This window comes from Bubalus kerabau, chromosome 14 (genome assembly GCF_029407905.1).
Source record: "Bubalus kerabau isolate K-KA32 ecotype Philippines breed swamp buffalo chromosome 14, PCC_UOA_SB_1v2, whole genome shotgun sequence".
Classification (NCBI taxonomy): domain Eukaryota; kingdom Metazoa; phylum Chordata; class Mammalia; order Artiodactyla; family Bovidae; genus Bubalus; species Bubalus kerabau.
The window spans coordinates 34,269,094-34,285,572 of NC_073637.1; the positions used below are offsets into that span (position 1 = coordinate 34,269,094).

At 41.5% G+C, this 16,479-nt stretch overlaps 1 protein-coding gene across 2 annotated transcripts in view; it reads left to right on the forward strand.

The window, feature by feature from the left end:
* Positions 1–16,479, forward strand: part of PREX2 (phosphatidylinositol-3,4,5-trisphosphate dependent Rac exchange factor 2) — a 787,616-nt gene that overhangs the window by 649,570 nt on the left and 121,567 nt on the right. For both annotated transcript variants that reach the window (XM_055546191.1, XM_055546192.1), the window contains 2 exons: positions 10,959–11,178; positions 11,726–11,933. In XM_055546191.1, coding sequence (XP_055402166.1) covers positions 10,959–11,178; positions 11,726–11,933 — 428 coding nt within the window. The remainder of the gene's footprint in view (positions 1–10,958; positions 11,179–11,725; positions 11,934–16,479) is intronic.

The window sequence follows — 16,479 nt, forward strand, 5'->3', positions numbered from 1 at the left end:
AGAGATGATCTAGATCATCAGAGAATAAAGGGCTATAGGTAAGTAGGTCCTAAGACTCTACCTACTCAAGTGGCATATTCTGTTCGGCCTTCAGCTTCCTGATGGCTAAAATGAAAAAGGAACACTGTCTGTCACATATCTATCAGCATCTCTGTAGTATATACATAATTTCTTAAGAGAGGCAGAACTTTCCTTGGATGGAGTTCTAAATGAAATCTCTCACCCGGAGTTTCAAAGAGGCAACAACAGGAATGTCAGGGCAGTGCCCTTAAACATAGCCCTGCAAAAGAAGCAGACATCCATTTTATGTGGCAGATATGTTTAATGCATTCCTTAATGAAATATCAGAGGTCAAAAAACTGAAATCCACAAAAGCAAGTTTGTTGCAGTATGGGACAGGAAGACTAGAAAATTACTTACTAAATGTGTACGTTTTGTGTAGGCAATGGGACCTTAAGTCAGTTATTTGAAGAAGACTTCCTTCTCCCACATACTGTCTACTTGAGAAGAAAGGTCAAAATACATGAAGCAATAATAATACTCATGAGCCTCCTTGGAGGTGTTGCCATAATGGTTGAATATGCTGGCACTCACCACCCTGCTCTACATGCTCTACACCACCCTGCTCTTCCTGCAGTTATGGAGAGCACTACAGTTTATAACAGTTGGTATCAGGCATTGTGTACCGTATTTTGGATTTCCTGGGTGGGTCAGTGGTAAAGAATCCACCTGCCAATGCAGAAGACGCATCCTGGGTTGGAAAGATCCCCTGGAGAAGGAAATGGCAACCCACTCCAGTATTCTTGCCTGGAAAATCCCATGGACAGAGGAGCCTGGTGGACTATAGTCCATGGAGTTCCAAAAGAGTCAGACACGACTTAGCAACTAAACAACAAGCCATATTTTACAGTTTGCTTGTGTTGTGTAATCTTACCAACACAGTGGTATGAGACACATTTCTTTGATGAAGTGACTCAAGTTCAGAGTGGTCCGCTAACTTGCCCAAAGGCATGCAGCTGGGAACAGCAGTGGAATTTGAACCTTGTTCCCTTTTATTCTAAAACTTCTTGTTTGTATACCTGTAGTTGTTACTATGCTAAACAGCAGGGTTCTGACTGCAAATGAGGACATGCTCAATTGCTTAGTTGTGTCCCACTCTTTGCGACCCCATGGACGTAGCCCATGAGGCTCCTCTGTCCATGGAATTTTCCTGGCAATAATACTGGAGTGGGTTGCCATTTTGTCCTCCAGGGCATCTTCCTGACCCAGGGATAGAACCCCTGTCTCCTGCCTCTCCTGCATTGCAGGCAGATGCTTTATTGTGGAGCCACCAGGGAACTGCAAGGGCAATAGCATTTCAGAGGAGGAGAAATCCTCTTGGATTGAGTAGTCAGCAGATGCTAGCTGCTGTCAGTTGGAAAGATGTGTCAGATTGATTTGATAGCTCTCTTTACTTCATTCTCAACTAAAGAGAGATATCATAAGCAAAGGCAAAGACTTAGAAATGAGACTGATCTTATTGAGGAAGAGTTGACAGACTGCCTGGGCCAGAAAGGAGGATTTGAGTTGGATGCAATTAAAAAGGAAACCTGACAAAATCTGATTTTTCCAGTGATGTTTCAAAGTGACATAATCATCAGATTTGTTTGTAAAGATGTCCATATTGATGGTGATTTGGACTCAAAGAAGCCTTGGGTACGGAGAGAAAAGATCAGTTCAAGCTATGTGTAGGATGGAGAGAAAAGATCAGTTCAAGCTATGTGCTGAATTGTTTATGACATAAACAATTAAAGAAGATGTTATTTTGGTTTCTAACAGCCTGGTTTGAGATAAAATGAGGGGTGTATATGGGGCTTTCCTGGTGGCTCAGATGGTAAAGATGGGCTTCCCTGGTGGCTCTGTTAGTAAAGAATCTGCCTGCAGTGCAGGAGGCCTGGGTTCAATCCAAAGGTCAGGAAGATCCCCTGGAGAAGGAAATAGCAACCCACTCCAGTATTCTTGCCTGGGAATTCCATGGACAGAGGAGCCTGGTGGGCTACAATCCATGGGTCACAAAGAGTCGGATGCAACTTAGTGAGTTAACTGAACTGATGAGGGGTGTATGTTGTAGGGATCAGAAGCAGAAAGTATAGGGGTTTCCCCCCAAAGTAGGTGATTCTCAAAAACATCCTGGCATGTGAGAAGCATCTTCCATTTCCTCAGGAGTAACTGGGTGCTTGGGAACCTTTTAAAGCAGAAGTGGACAGGCTACTGGGCAATGATTTCAAATGATAAAAAGAATGTTGTTGAAGTTTGAAAGCTCTTGTATGTACATTATTGCTGTTTGAGCCTTGAAGTAGCCATGTGTACCAAATACTCTTATCATCCTGCTTTTTTCCTCAGGGAGATTAAGAATTGACTTTGTGTCACATATTTGGCAGGCAGCCAACTAGGTATCAGTCCTATGGAGTACTGTCTCACTTATTTTTATTTTTCATTTAGGAACTAGGACTTTAGTGCTTTAAAAGCAATCCCTTCTTCATCACTTCTTGACCATAAATCTACTTAGAATCATTCAGTTCAGTTCAGTCGCTCAGTCATGTCTGACTCTGTGTGACCCCATGAACTGCAGCATGCCAGGCCTCTCTGTCCATCACCAACTCCTGGAGTCCACCCAAACTCATGTCCATTGAGTCGGTGATACTATCCGACCATCTCATCCTCTCTTGTCCCCTTCTCTTCCTGCCCTCAATCTTTCCCAGCATCAGGGTCTTTTCTAATGAGTCAGCTCTTCGCACCAGGTGACCAAAGTATTGGAGTTTCATGTTCAACATCAGTCCTTCTAATGAACACTCAAGACTGATCTCCTTAAGGATGGACTGGTTGGATCTTCTTGCAGTCCAAGGGACTCTCAAGAGTCTTCTCCAACACCACAGTTCAAAAGCATCAATTCTTCGGCGCTCAGTTTACTTTATAGTCCAGTTCTCACATTGATACATGACTACTGGAAAAACCATAGCCTTGGGTAGACTGACTTTTGTTGACAAAGTAATGTCTCTGCTTTTGAATATGCTGTCTAGTTTGGTCATAACTTTCCTTCCAATGAGGAAGCATCTGAATTTCATGGCTGCAATAACCATCTTCAGTGATTTTGGAGCCCCAAAAAATAAAGTCTGACACTGTTTCCACTGTTACCCCATCTATTTGCCAAGAAGTGATGGGACCAGATGCCATGATCTTCGTTTTCTGAATGTTGAGCTTTAAGCCAACTTTTTCACTCTCCTCTTCCACTTTCATCAAGAGGCTCTTTAGTTCTTCACTTTCTGCCATAAGGGTGGTGTCATCTGCATATCTGAGGTTATTGATATTTCTCCCGGCAATCTTGATTCCAGCTTGTGCTTCTTCCAGCCCAGCATTTCTCATGATGTACTCTGCATAGAAGTTAAATAAGCAAGGTGACAATATACAGCCTTGATGTATTTCTTTTCCTATTTGGAACCAGTCTGTTGTTCCATGTCCAGTTCTAACTGTTGCTTCCCGACCTGCATACAGATTTCTCAAGAGGCAGGTCAGGAGGTCTGGTATTCCCATCTCTTTCAGAATTTTCCACAGTTTATTGTGATCCACACAGTCACAGGCTTTGGCACAGTAAATAAAGCAGAAATAGATGTTTTTCTGGAACTCTCTTGCTTTTTTGATGATCCAGCAGATGTTGGCAATTTGGTCTCTGGTTCCTCTCCCTTTTCTAAAACCAGCTTGAACATCTGGAAGTTCACAGTTCATGAATTGCTGAAGCCTGGCTTGGAGAATTTTGAACATTACTTTACTAGTGTGTGCGATGAGTGCAATTGTGCGGTAGTTTGAGCATTCTTTGGCATTGCCTTTCTTTGGGATTGGAATGCAAACTGACCTTTTCCAGTCCTGTGGCCACTGCTAAGTTTTCCAAATTTGCTGACATATTGAGTGCATCACTTTCACAGCATCATCTTTTGGGATTCAAAATAGCTCAACTGGAATTCCAACACCTCCACTAGCTTTGTTGGTAGTGATGCTTCCTAAGGCCCACTTGACTTCACATTCCAGGATGTCTGGCTCTAGGTTGGTATCTTTCTAATGAAGTAGAGAAACAAGCTTAACAAGAGAACATTTCAAAAATCTTTTCAGTTTGAATAAAATGTTGATACCTAAGGTAATAGTCTGTCATGGAAAGTAAATTCCATCTGTATATCAAATGTGTGTCAACAGAAACTGTAGCATTTGTGAATATTTATTTTTAGTTTCCACATATTTACTTTTAAACTGTTATTATTTGTTGTTTAGTTGCTAATTCATGTCTGACTCTTAGTGACCACATGGATTGCAGTCTGCCAGGCTCCTCTGTCCATGGGATTTCCCAGGCAAGAATAATGGAGTGGGTTGCCATTTCCTTCTCCAGGGGATCTTCCCAACCCAGGGATTGAACCCACATCTCCTACATTGGCAGGCAAATTTTTTATCACTGAGCCACCAGGGAAGCCCAAACTATTATTAGCAACCCATTTTTCTCTAAAATAAAAGCGTCAAACAGCCCTCTTTCTATAAAATAAAATGTATCCTTAGAAACTAAAATCTCAAAGAGACTGGCTTTCCCTTATTGTTTTGACTGAAAATTTTAGGTTTTAAAAATAGAAACAGGTTGATATTTTAGTTTCCATTGCCAGGGTGTTGCCATCAGATTTGAGTTTTTGGCCAGTGGTACAGGCCACAGATGTTCAGACCTTGCTGGGGACCCGAGTGAACCCTAAGCTGGGGTTTAATCCCCATGGGGCAGGAAGTGTGGGCGATGGATCCAGACGCAAAACTATGCGCTGTTTGGAGGAATGCCACTCAGTCTGTATTGGCCTGAGAATTTTTAAAAATTCTGGATTCCCTTTCCTATTTCCAAATAATTCCATAATTGGGCTTATTTTTGGCAATGGGAATACTTCTTCCATATATTTAATGAGCTTTCAAGAGATAGTTCCTGTTTACACAAAAATACAATCTGTAGGGGCAGGAGTTGTATCTCCAGCACAACCCAGGATCATGCATAGATGCTTCTCTTTGTGTTTTTGTTTGAATGAATAGTTGATTAAAATAAAAGAAGGAGAGAGAAGGCTAACTGCCTATTACAGTGGATGCTGTGACATAATGAAATTGATCTCCATGCTTTTGTGTGTGCCTTGGGAGCCTGATCTAAGGTGTTTATCCTGCGACTACAGTGGGAAAGAACTTCTGAGGGAAAGTTTGCATCTGGCCTTAAATTCTGGGTCTTTCCGAGATAAGTCACAGTTTCTATAGTAATAAAGAGAGAGTAATAGATCTCTATTTACTAGAGATTTGCATGCATGAAGTCACTTCAGCCGTGTCCAACTCTTTGCAACCCTATGAACCACAGCCGGCGAGTCTCCTCTGTCTATAGGATTCTCCAGGCAAGAAGACTGAGGTGGGTTGCCATGCTCCCCTCCAGGGGATCTTCCTGACACAGGGATCAAAGCCGTGTGTCTTATATCTGCCTTCACTGGCAGGCAGGTTCTTTATTGCTAGCGCCACCTGAGAAACCCTCAGTCAGTTTAGTTCAGTCGCTCAGTCATGTCTGACTCTCTGCCACCCCGTGAATTGCAGCACGCCAGGCTTCCCTGTCCATCACCAACTCCCGGAGTTCACTCAGACTCACATCCATTGAGTCAGTGATGCCATCCAGCCGTCTCATCCTCTGTCGTCCCCTTCTCCTCCTGCACCCAATCCCTCCAAGCATCAGGGTCTTTTCCAATGAGTCAGCTCTTCGCATGATGTGGCCAAAGTATTGGAGTTTCAGCTTTAGCATCAGTCCTTCCAAAGAACACCCAGGACTGATCTCCTTTAAAATGGACTGGTTGGATCTCCTTGCAGTCCAAGGGACTCTCAAGAGTCTTCTCCAACATCACAGTTCAAAAGCATCAATTCTTTGGTGCTCAGCTTTCTTCACAGTCCATGCATGACCACAGGAAAAACCATAGCCTTGACTAGACAGACCTTTGTTTGCAAGGTAATGTCTCTGCTTTTTAATATGCTATCTAGGTTGACATAACTTTCATTCCAAGGAGTAAACGTCTTTTAATTTCATGGATGCAGTCACCATCTGCAGTGATTTTGGAGCCTCCAAAAATAAAGTCTGACACTATTTCCACTGTTTCCCCATCTATTTCCCATGAAGTGATGGGACCAGATGCCATGATCTTAGTTTTCTGAATGTTGAGCTTTAAGCCAACTTTTTCACTCTCCTCTTTCACCTTCATCAAGAGGCTTTTTAGTTCCTCTTCACTTTCTGCCATAAGGGTGGTGTCATCTGCATATCTGAGGTTATTGATATTTCTCCCGGCAGTCTTGATTCCAGCTTGTGCTTCTTCCAGCCCAGCGTTTCTCATGATGTACTCTGCAAATAAGTTAAATAAGCAGGGTGACAATATACAGCCTTGACGTATTCCTTTTCCTATTTGGAACCAGTCTGTTGTTCCATGTTCAGTTCTAACTGTTGCTTCCTGACCTGCATACAGATTTCTCAAGAGGCAGGTCAGGTGGTCTGGTATTCCCATCTCTTGAAGAATTTTCCACAGTTTATTGTGACACAGTCAAAGGCTTTGGCACAGTAAATAAAGCAGAAATAGATGTTTTTCTGGAACTCTCTTGCTTTTTTGATGATCCAGTGGATGTTGGCAATTTGATCTCTGGTTCCTCTGCCTTTTCTAAAACCAGCTTGAACATCTGGAAGTTCACAGTTCATGTGTCGCTGAAACCTGGCTTGGAGAATTTTGAGCATTACTTTACTAGCGTGTGAGATGAATGTAACTGTGTGGTATTTTGAGCATTCTTTGGCATTGCCTTTCTTTGGGATTGGAATGTAAACTGACCTTTTCCAGTCCTGTGGCCACTGCTGAGTTTCCCAAATTTGCTGACATATTGAGTGCAGCACTTTCACAGCATCATTTTTTAGGATTCAAAATAGCTCAACTGGAATTCCGTCACCTCCACTAGCTTTGTTCGTATGATGCTTTCTAATGCCCACTTGATTTAATATTCCAGGATGTCTGGCTCTAGGTGAGTGATCATACCATCGTGATGATCTTGGTCATGAAGATCTTTTTTGTACAGTTCTTCTGTGTATTCTTGCCACCTCTTCTTAATATCTTCTGCTTCTGTTAGGTCCATACCATTTCTGTCCTTTATCAAGCCCATCTTTGCATGAAATGTTCCCTTGGTATCTCTAATTTTCTTGAAGAGATCTCTAGTCTTTCCCCTTCTGTTGTTTTCCTCTATTTCTTTGCACTGATTGTTGAGGAAGGCTTTCTTATCTCTCCTTAGAGAAGGCTTCTAGTAGAAGCCCTACTAGAAGTAAAAGTGAAAGTAAAGTAAAGTGAAGTCGCTCAGTGGTGTCCAACTCTTTGCGACCCCATGGACTGTAGCCTACCAGGCTCTGAGGAGCCTCTCAGTCCATGGAATTTTCCAGGCAAGAGTACAGGAGTGGGTTGCCATTTCCTTCTCCAGGGGATCTTCCCAACCCAGGGATTGAACCCGGGTTTCCCACACTGCAGGCAGACGCTTTACCGTCTGAGCCACCAGCGAAGCCTTTGGAGATTAATAGATTGATTAATTCTTAGGACTTCCCTGGTAGTCCAGTAGCTGAAACTCCATGCTCCCAATACAGGGGGCCCAGGTTCAATCCCTGGTCAGGGAACTAGAACCCACCTGCCACAACTTAAGAGTTCGTGTGCCACAACTTAAAAAAAAAAAAAATAGGTACTGCATGCCTCAACTAAAGATTCCACGTGCTGCAACTAACAGACTCAGCACAGCCAAATAAATAAATAAATATTTTTAAAAACAGATCAAGAATTCTCTAAATGCCTTTCTGTCTTTCAGTGTTTAGACTATTTTCACTATATTGTGCTGTCCTTAGTTGCTCAGTCATGTCCAACTCTTTGTGACCCCATGGACTGTAGCCAGGCTCCTCTGTCCATAGAATTCTCCAGTCAAGAAGACTGGAGTGGGTTGCCTTGCCCTCTTCCAGGGGTTCTTCCCAACCAAGGGATTGAACCCAGGTCTCCTGTATTGAAGATGGATTCTTTACCATCTGAGCCACCAGGGAAGCTCAAGAATACTGGAGTAGGTAGCCTATCCATTCTCCAGGGGACCTTCCCGACCCAGGAATTGAACCAGAGACTCCTGCATTGTGGGGGGATTCTTTACCAGCTGAGCTACCAGGGAAGTCCCATTTTTCACTATATCAGTTCAGTTCAGTTCAGTCGCTCAGTCATGTCTGACTCTTTGCGACCCCCTGAATCACAGCATGCCAGGCCTCCCTGTACATCACCAACTCCCAGAGTTCACTCAGACTCATGTCCATCAAGTCAGTGATGCCATCCAGCCATCTCATCCTCTGTCGTCCCCTTCTCCTCCTGCCCCCAATCCCTCCCAGCATCAGAGTCTTTTCCAATGAGCCAACTCTTTGCATGAGGTGGCCTAAGTACTGGAGTTTCAGCTTTAGCATCATTCCTTCCAAAGAAATCCCAGGGCTGATCTCCTTCAAATGGATGGGTTGGATCTCCTTGCAGTCCAAGGGCCTCTCAAGAGTCTTCTCCAACACCACAGTTCAAAAGCATCAATTCTTCAGCGCTCAGCCTTCTTCACAGTCCAACTCTCACATCCATACATGACCACAGGAAAAACCATAGCCTTGACTAGATGGACCTTTGTGGGCAAAGTAATGTCTCTGCTTTTGAATATGCTATCTAGGTTGGGCATAACTTTCCTTCCAAGGAGTAAGTGTCTTTTAATTTCATGGCTGCAGTCACCATCTGCAGTGATTTTGGAGCCCCAAAAACTAAAGTCTGACACTGTTTCCCCATCTATTTCCCATGAAGTGATGGGACCGGATGCCATGATCTTCATTTTCCGAATGCTGAGCTTTAAGCCACCTTTTTCACTCTCCACTTTCACTTTCATATCATTATCAAATATGTTAATAATTTGTTAATAGATTCCTACATTTTAGTCCAGTTCCATTCAGAGTCCTACTATGTGCTAGCACTTTGCTGAGCTTCGTAGCTTCTGACATATGATTTGAAAGCATAGTTTAATATATACATAAGATAGATCATATTCTAATAGTGAGCTTATAAGATGTGATTTTTTTGTGTCACATCTTTATTCTTAAATTTAACCTAGATAAGTCGCTAAGTCCATTTCCTCCTCCAGAAGATCTTCCTGACCCAGGGATTGAACCCTTGTTTCTTATATCTCCTGCATTGACAGGTGGGTTCTTTACCACTAGCACCACCTCAGAAGCCCTCCAGTTTTGGGGATGACATACCCTGGTGGCCTAGGTGGTGAAGAACCTGACTGCAATGGGTTTGACCTGGATTTGATCCCTGGGTTGGAAAGATCCTTTGGAGGAGGAAATTGCAACCCATTTCAGCATTCTTGCCTGGAGAATCCTCATGGACAGAGAAGCCTGATGGGCTACTGTCCGTGGGGTCACAAAGAGTCAGAGACGACTGAGTGACTAAGCACACACACGCAACTGAAACATAGGGAGCTGGTGGCTCTCAGTCCTTTGCTTCTGAAACTATAATCTGTCTCTGTGAGATGCTTTGTTTGTGGTACACAAGACAGATGTCAGCATCACCCTCGTGGAGTTCACATCTGCTCAGGGAGAGGGAAATAAGAAAGTTATTCATAACTATAAGGGGGAGTGACAGAGTGCTGTAACCTAACACCTAACACCAGGAAAACTGAACTTAGACTGGCACTCAAGGAACATCTCTTGACAATTTCACAGAACTTGAAAGTGCATAGGAGGAAGTTTAGAAATGAAGGAAGAATATTCTAGTGATATTGAACAGTTTGTACCAGGATCTCCAGAGAGTAGACGGTGTGGGAGAGGAACTGAGTGCAAGCCAGAGGAGCAAAGGGAAGAGAGCTTGAGATAGATAACCCGGGTATGCATCAGACTTTAGGTGGCCGTGTAGACCATGGCAGGCTTCCCAGGTGGTGCTAGTGGTAAAGAACCTGCCTGTCAATGTAGGAGACATAAGCCAATTGAACCTGCCAATGTGGGTTCTATTCCTGGGTTGGGAAGATCCCCTGGAGGAAGGCATGGCAACTCACTCCAGTATTCTTGCCTGGAGAAGCCTATAGACAGAAAAGCCTGGTGGACTATAGTTCATATAGTCACAAAGAGTCAGAGTGGACTGAATGGCTTAGCACACACGTAAACCATGGCACGTCTAGACCATGGATGAATTGCAAAGTTTTAAGTCATTGAGTGGCTATATGAGGAAGCTGTGTAAATTCCTTGAGCATCACTTTATTCTCAATGGCATAGAAGCAGAGTCCACACCAGTCTTCAGGCTGATCCTGACCAAGGCTCGGCAGGCATTAGTAGAAACCATGGAAGGTACAGTCTGTTCTGCCTCAGGGGTACCACCACAGAGCTTTGCTGTCTAGCCTGTTCACAGACTCAGGTCTGGGTCAGCTTTCTCACAGTGTTTGGAATAATCCTTCTTCTACCCTTGACCTGACAGCTACCCTATTCTTCCAGCTTGCCTCACTTTAAATATTGTGTTCCTATCTTGGTGTCCTAGGACGCTGATTCGATTTCTCTCTCTGACTCTCAGCTGCTAGGAGCCTGTGGATTTGAGTCCTAGTAAGTGGTATTGATCACTTAAATTCATTTCTTTTACCGCTTAGCTTGCAGTCAGAGTTTCAAAGGCATTCATTGCATTTGCTGCCTCTGTGGCTTTGCTTTTCTAAGAATGTGAAGGTTTTAAAGTAATGACTTAATTTGTAGCAACTTATAATTTATTTCACCCATTCCAGTTACATGATGTAATTTTATTTTGACTTTGCTATGGATGACAGGAGTGAAATGTTTGATTATCACAGCATGTTTAACTGCTTTCTCTTTCTTCTTTCATTTACAGTTTTCTCGTGTACTAAAGAATAGAGCCTGGCCCACCTTTAAACAGGCCAAGTCTAGAATCTCCCCTCTGCACAGCAGTGACTTCTGCCCTACCAACTGCCATGTCAATGTGATGGAAGTTTCTTATCCCAAAACATCAACATCCCTGGGGAGTGCGTTTGGCGTTCAGTTGGATAGTAGGAAGCATAATTCTCATGATAAAGAAAATAAATCTGAACAAGGTAGGTTAGCTTTTTAAATTTTATCAAATTATGACAAGTAACTTAGGCAGTCATAACTATTCCCACATCCCTGGAATTGGATAGATTCCTGGCATGTCAGCAAGTCTGAACTAAAGGATTCCTCACTCTAGTCATTTGGATAATTATGCATAAGTGTTTGTAGGATGAAAGTGGACTTATGCATTTTGTATTACTTTTCCTTCAAAAAGAATGATTGTTTTTGGCTTCCTTGTATGTCTGATAAGCACAGCTCATCTTGCTGTGAAATCTTTCATCTGAAATGGCTCTGTGACTGTGAGAAAAATATAGGAGGAGCAGCTGCAAGAAAAGCAGAGTACCATCCCATGCCATCAGAGTGGGCCGTGGAATTGAATTGTATCCTAATTTTGAATCTCAACTCCCTGTAAGCTTTAATTCTTGAATTAAATTTAGCATTGGATTGGCATTTTATTTTTTGTAAGGTTGGGCGTCTAAAATGGATTACACTGGATTGCTACTGTAAATTAAAGGTAATAGTTGTTACTATAGAATGATTTTAACTCCTCAGGAAAACTAAGCCCTATGGTGTACATTCAACATACGATCACGACCATGGCAGCCCCTTCAGGTCTGTCTCTGGGACAGCAAGATGGACATGGTCTCCGGTATTTGTTGAAAGAAGAAGACTTAGAAACCCAGGATATCTATCAGAAACTTCTGGGCAAACTTCAGACTGCACTGAAGGAGGTGGAGATGTGTGTTTGTCAAATAGATGAGTAAGTATTTTATTTACTGACCTTTTAAATATTCCTGATAAAATAGCTGTATGAAATGGGACTCTTGAACATCCATTATTCTTTGTAGTGTTTGAAAATATAGGAATTTGTGCTGACCGTTTAGGTCCTCTTCATTCCATCACCTTAAAAATGATGTGGTTGTTGTTCAAACAATGTAAGTCGCTAAGTGGTGTCTGACTCTTTGTGACCACATCAACTGCAGCACGCCAGGCCCCCTATCCCTCACTATCTCCCAGATTTTGCCCAAGTTCATGTCCATTGAATCAAAACATGTCAATTCTGTTGACCTATGTTTTAAGGAAGCATTTAGTACCAGAGAATAAAGACCATCTTACCTGCCTCCTGAGAAATCTGCATGCAGGTCAAGAAGCAACAGTTAGAACTGGACATGGAACAACAGACTGGTTCCAAATTGGTAAAGGAGGACATCAAGTCTGCATATTGTCACCATGCTTATTTAACTTATATGCAGAATACATCATGCAAAATGAAGGGCTGGATGAAGCATAAGCTGGAATCAAGATTACTGGGAGAAATATCAATAGCCTCAGACATGCAGATGACACCACCCTTATGGCAGAAAGTGAGGAAGAACTAAAGAGCCTCTTGATGAAAGTGAAAGAGGAGAGTGAAAAAGTTGGCTTGATAGCAAACAAAGCAACTGACAAAGAATTAACCTCAAAAATATACAGGCAGCTCATGTAGCTCAATACCAGAAAAATAAATGACCCAATCAAAAAATGGGCCAAAGAACTAAACAGACATTTCTCCAAAGAAGACATACAGATGGCTAACAAACACATGAAAAGATGTTCAACATCACTCATTATCAGAGAAATGCAAATCAAAACCACAGTGAGGTACTATCTTATACCGGTCAGAATGGCTGCTATCAAAAAGTCTACAAACAATAAATGCTGGAGAGGATGTGGAGAAAAGGGAACCCTCTTACACTGTTGGTGGGAATGTAAACTAGTACAGCCACTATGGAAAACAGTGTGGAGATTCCTTAAAAAACTGGAACTAGAACTGCCATATGACCCAGCAATCCCACTGCTGGGCATACACACTGAGGAGACCAGAATTGAAAGAGACACATGTACCCCAATGTTCATTGCAGCACTGTTTACAATATCTGACATGGAAGCAGCCTAGATGTCCATCGGCAGACGAATGGATAAGAAAGCTGTGGTACATATACACAGTGGAATATTACTCAGCTATTAAAAAGAATGCATTTGAATCAGTTCTAAAGAGGTGGATGAAACTGGAGCCTATTATAAGAATGAAAGTAAGTCAAAAAGAAAACACTGATACAGCATATTAATGCATATGTATGGAATTTTAAAAGATGGTAACAATGACCCTATATGTGAGACAGCAAAAGAGACACAGATATAAAGAGTAGATTTTTGGACTCTTTGAGAGAAGGTGAGGGTGGGATGATTTGAGAGAACAGCATTGAAATATGTGTATTACCATATGTGAAATAGATCACCAGTCCAAGTTCGATGCGTGAAACAGGGCACTCAAAGCTGGTGCACTGGGACAACCCTGAGGGATGGGATGGGAAGGGAGGTAGGGGGGGCTCAAGATGAGGGAAACACGTACACCCATGACTGACTCATGTCCATGTATGGCAAAAACCACTACAATGTTGTAAAGTAATTAACTTGCAATTAAAATAAATACATTAAAAAAAAACCCTCAAAATTCAGAACACTTAAATCATGGCATCTGGTCCAATCACTTCATAGCAAATGATGGGGAAACAATGGAAACAGTGAGAGACTTTATTTTGTGGGGCTCCAAAATCACTGAAGATGGTGACTTCAGCCATGAAATAAAAAGATGCTTGCTCTTTGGAAGAAAAGCTATGATCAACCTAGACAGCATATTAAAAAGCCAGAGATATTACTTTGCCAACAAAGGTCCATCTCGTCAAAGCTATGGTTTTTCCAGTGGTCATATATGGATGTGAGAGTTGGACTATAAAGAAAGCTGAGGGCCGAAGAATTGATGCTTTTGAACTGTGGTGTTGGAGAAGACTCTTGAGAGTCCCTTGGACTGCAAGGAGATCCAACCAGTCTATCCTAAAGGAATCAGTCCTGAATATTCATTGGAAGGACTGATGTTGAAGCTGAAACTCCAATACTTTGGCCACCTGATGCAAAGAACTGACTCACTAGAAAAGACCCTGATGCTGGGAAAGGTTGAAGGTGGGAGGAGAAGGGGACGACCGAGGATGATATGGTTGGATGGCATCACTGACTCGATGGACATGAGTTTGAGTAAGCTCCGGGAGTTGGTGGTGGACAGGGAGGCCTGGTGTGCTGCAGTCCATGGTATCGCAAAGAGTCGGCATGACGAGCGACTGAACTGAATTTAGTACCAGAGAGGAGAATAAAATTCTTTCATACAGAAAACACTGAGTTTCAATGTGCAAATGTTCGATTGAACAATATGATTGGAAGACTACAAACTGTGTATAGGGAATTGCTTGTATCTGTTACAGACAAGAACACAATATTTGGTGGATAGGCACTTGATAGATGTTATGGAAAAATGTAAAATATACCAAATCTTTAACATGTTAAATGAGTAAAACTAAAAGTCTATAGCCCTAGGAATGACCAACACCTGTTTTTCTCTTCTGATTGAATTATTGGTTTACTGAGGAATTATCCAAATCTCTGTGCCAGTAATTTGGAACTTTTAAAAAAATTAAGAACAGAGAAGAAGAAGGAGTTGAATAATATTCTTCCAAAGAGGTCAACTCTGATTCTCATTCCAGAATTTGATGGTTAGAGAACTGCCTGAACTCTATAGGAAATTGGCTATGTCATGGGTGTGATTATGATCACATCTAGTCTAGGAAATACAGGACTTTACGAGTTCACTTCCTCATGTATAGAATGGGGTGAATAATAACAAAGTGTTGATTTATGGTGAAAATTATAAAAATGAATACAAAGAGCAATCAGCCTAGTGCTTGACATGCTTGCTTATCATTTAGGAGCCTGAAATTGTTGAATATATCCTAATGGGTAGAATCTGAAGACTATCAGGACCATTTTCCTCTTTTTATTGTACTCACTGTGGAGTTGCAGATTTAGATTAGTATCAAATGTGTATTATTTAGTTCACACACATCTTCCCTACTTCCATGGATAATTCACATATGACTTAAAATATTTAAAACTTACTCTAAGGCTCTGTTGTAATTAGACTAATGAAATTTTAACTGACACTTTCTCTTGCTTTACACATCTTTGAAATTTAGAGATGAAAATCATTATATTAGATGCATCATATTTCTAAGATTATCTCTTAATTTATTAAAATTTTGTTTAATTATTTATTTTTGGCTGTGCCCTGTCTTCATTGCTGTGTGTGCAGGCTTTCTCTAGTTGTGGCAAGGTGAGCAGGGGTTACTCTCATTGTGGAGCACAGACTCTAGGGCACAGGCTCAGTTGTTCTGCCACAAGTGGAATCTTCCCAGACCAGGGATCAAACCTGTGTCCTCTGCACTGGCAGGTGGATTCTTAACCACTGGACCACCAGGGAGATCCTAAAATTACATTTTGATAGTTACTATTTACTGTGCTATTGTTTTCTGACATTTTTATGAATTAATTTAGAATTGAAATTCTGTTTTCCTTTGTCTAAAATACACTAGTTTTTAAAATTACTTTTATCACTTGGTATATTGTGACCATGGCAGTTATAAACAAGTTAAACAGCTTGAGATTACTGAGAGAACAGGTGGTTATTTTTAAGCAATTATATGGTATTTGGAATTGTTTTAGAATGACAGTGTGACAGAGAAGTTAATATTTTAGGATGTTATATTTTTCCTTAATAAATTGATTTTATTATTAATATATATGTTATACTCTATTTTAGAAGCCAGTCTCTTTTTTTCCCCTGAAGTATTTAGAAAGTTCAGGAGGAAGACTTTTTATTAATAAGGCAATAGATAGTAGCATTCATGTATCTGAGATCTCAGAGGGATTTTAGGAGAGCATCTGGACCAATCCCACACTTCCAGTTAAACCAAGAGTTATTACTCCTCCTTTTCAGAGGAGTCCTTTGTCAATGGTAGGATTATTGATGTACCTGAGTGAACGCTGCCTTGTAGACTGGATTTCTAATGCACTGACTACCCAGCACTTCCTGGCAGTTGTCCAGACTTTGTCTGTCTTTGTTAATTTATTGATTTTTTTTTTACAAGTTCAGCTAAAGTAGATATACTTTCAAGAAAATGGTTAGAGCCAAGGGGCTTCCTGTACTTGGTTTAAAATGTTTATATATTTAAAGCACTAATTTCTGAAAGAGGGTTAAGCTATTTTTATTAACCAAACTACCTACCTAAAATGTTTACCTATTTTTACTTGTTATTCTGAAAGCCTTCACCAACTGTGCATGTTTACTAGGAAAGTGAAGTGAAATGCGCCAGTGATATGAGCAACTTCCTTGGTCTTTTCTGTGTGCACCATATAATTTAATTCCACTCAGTCATGTC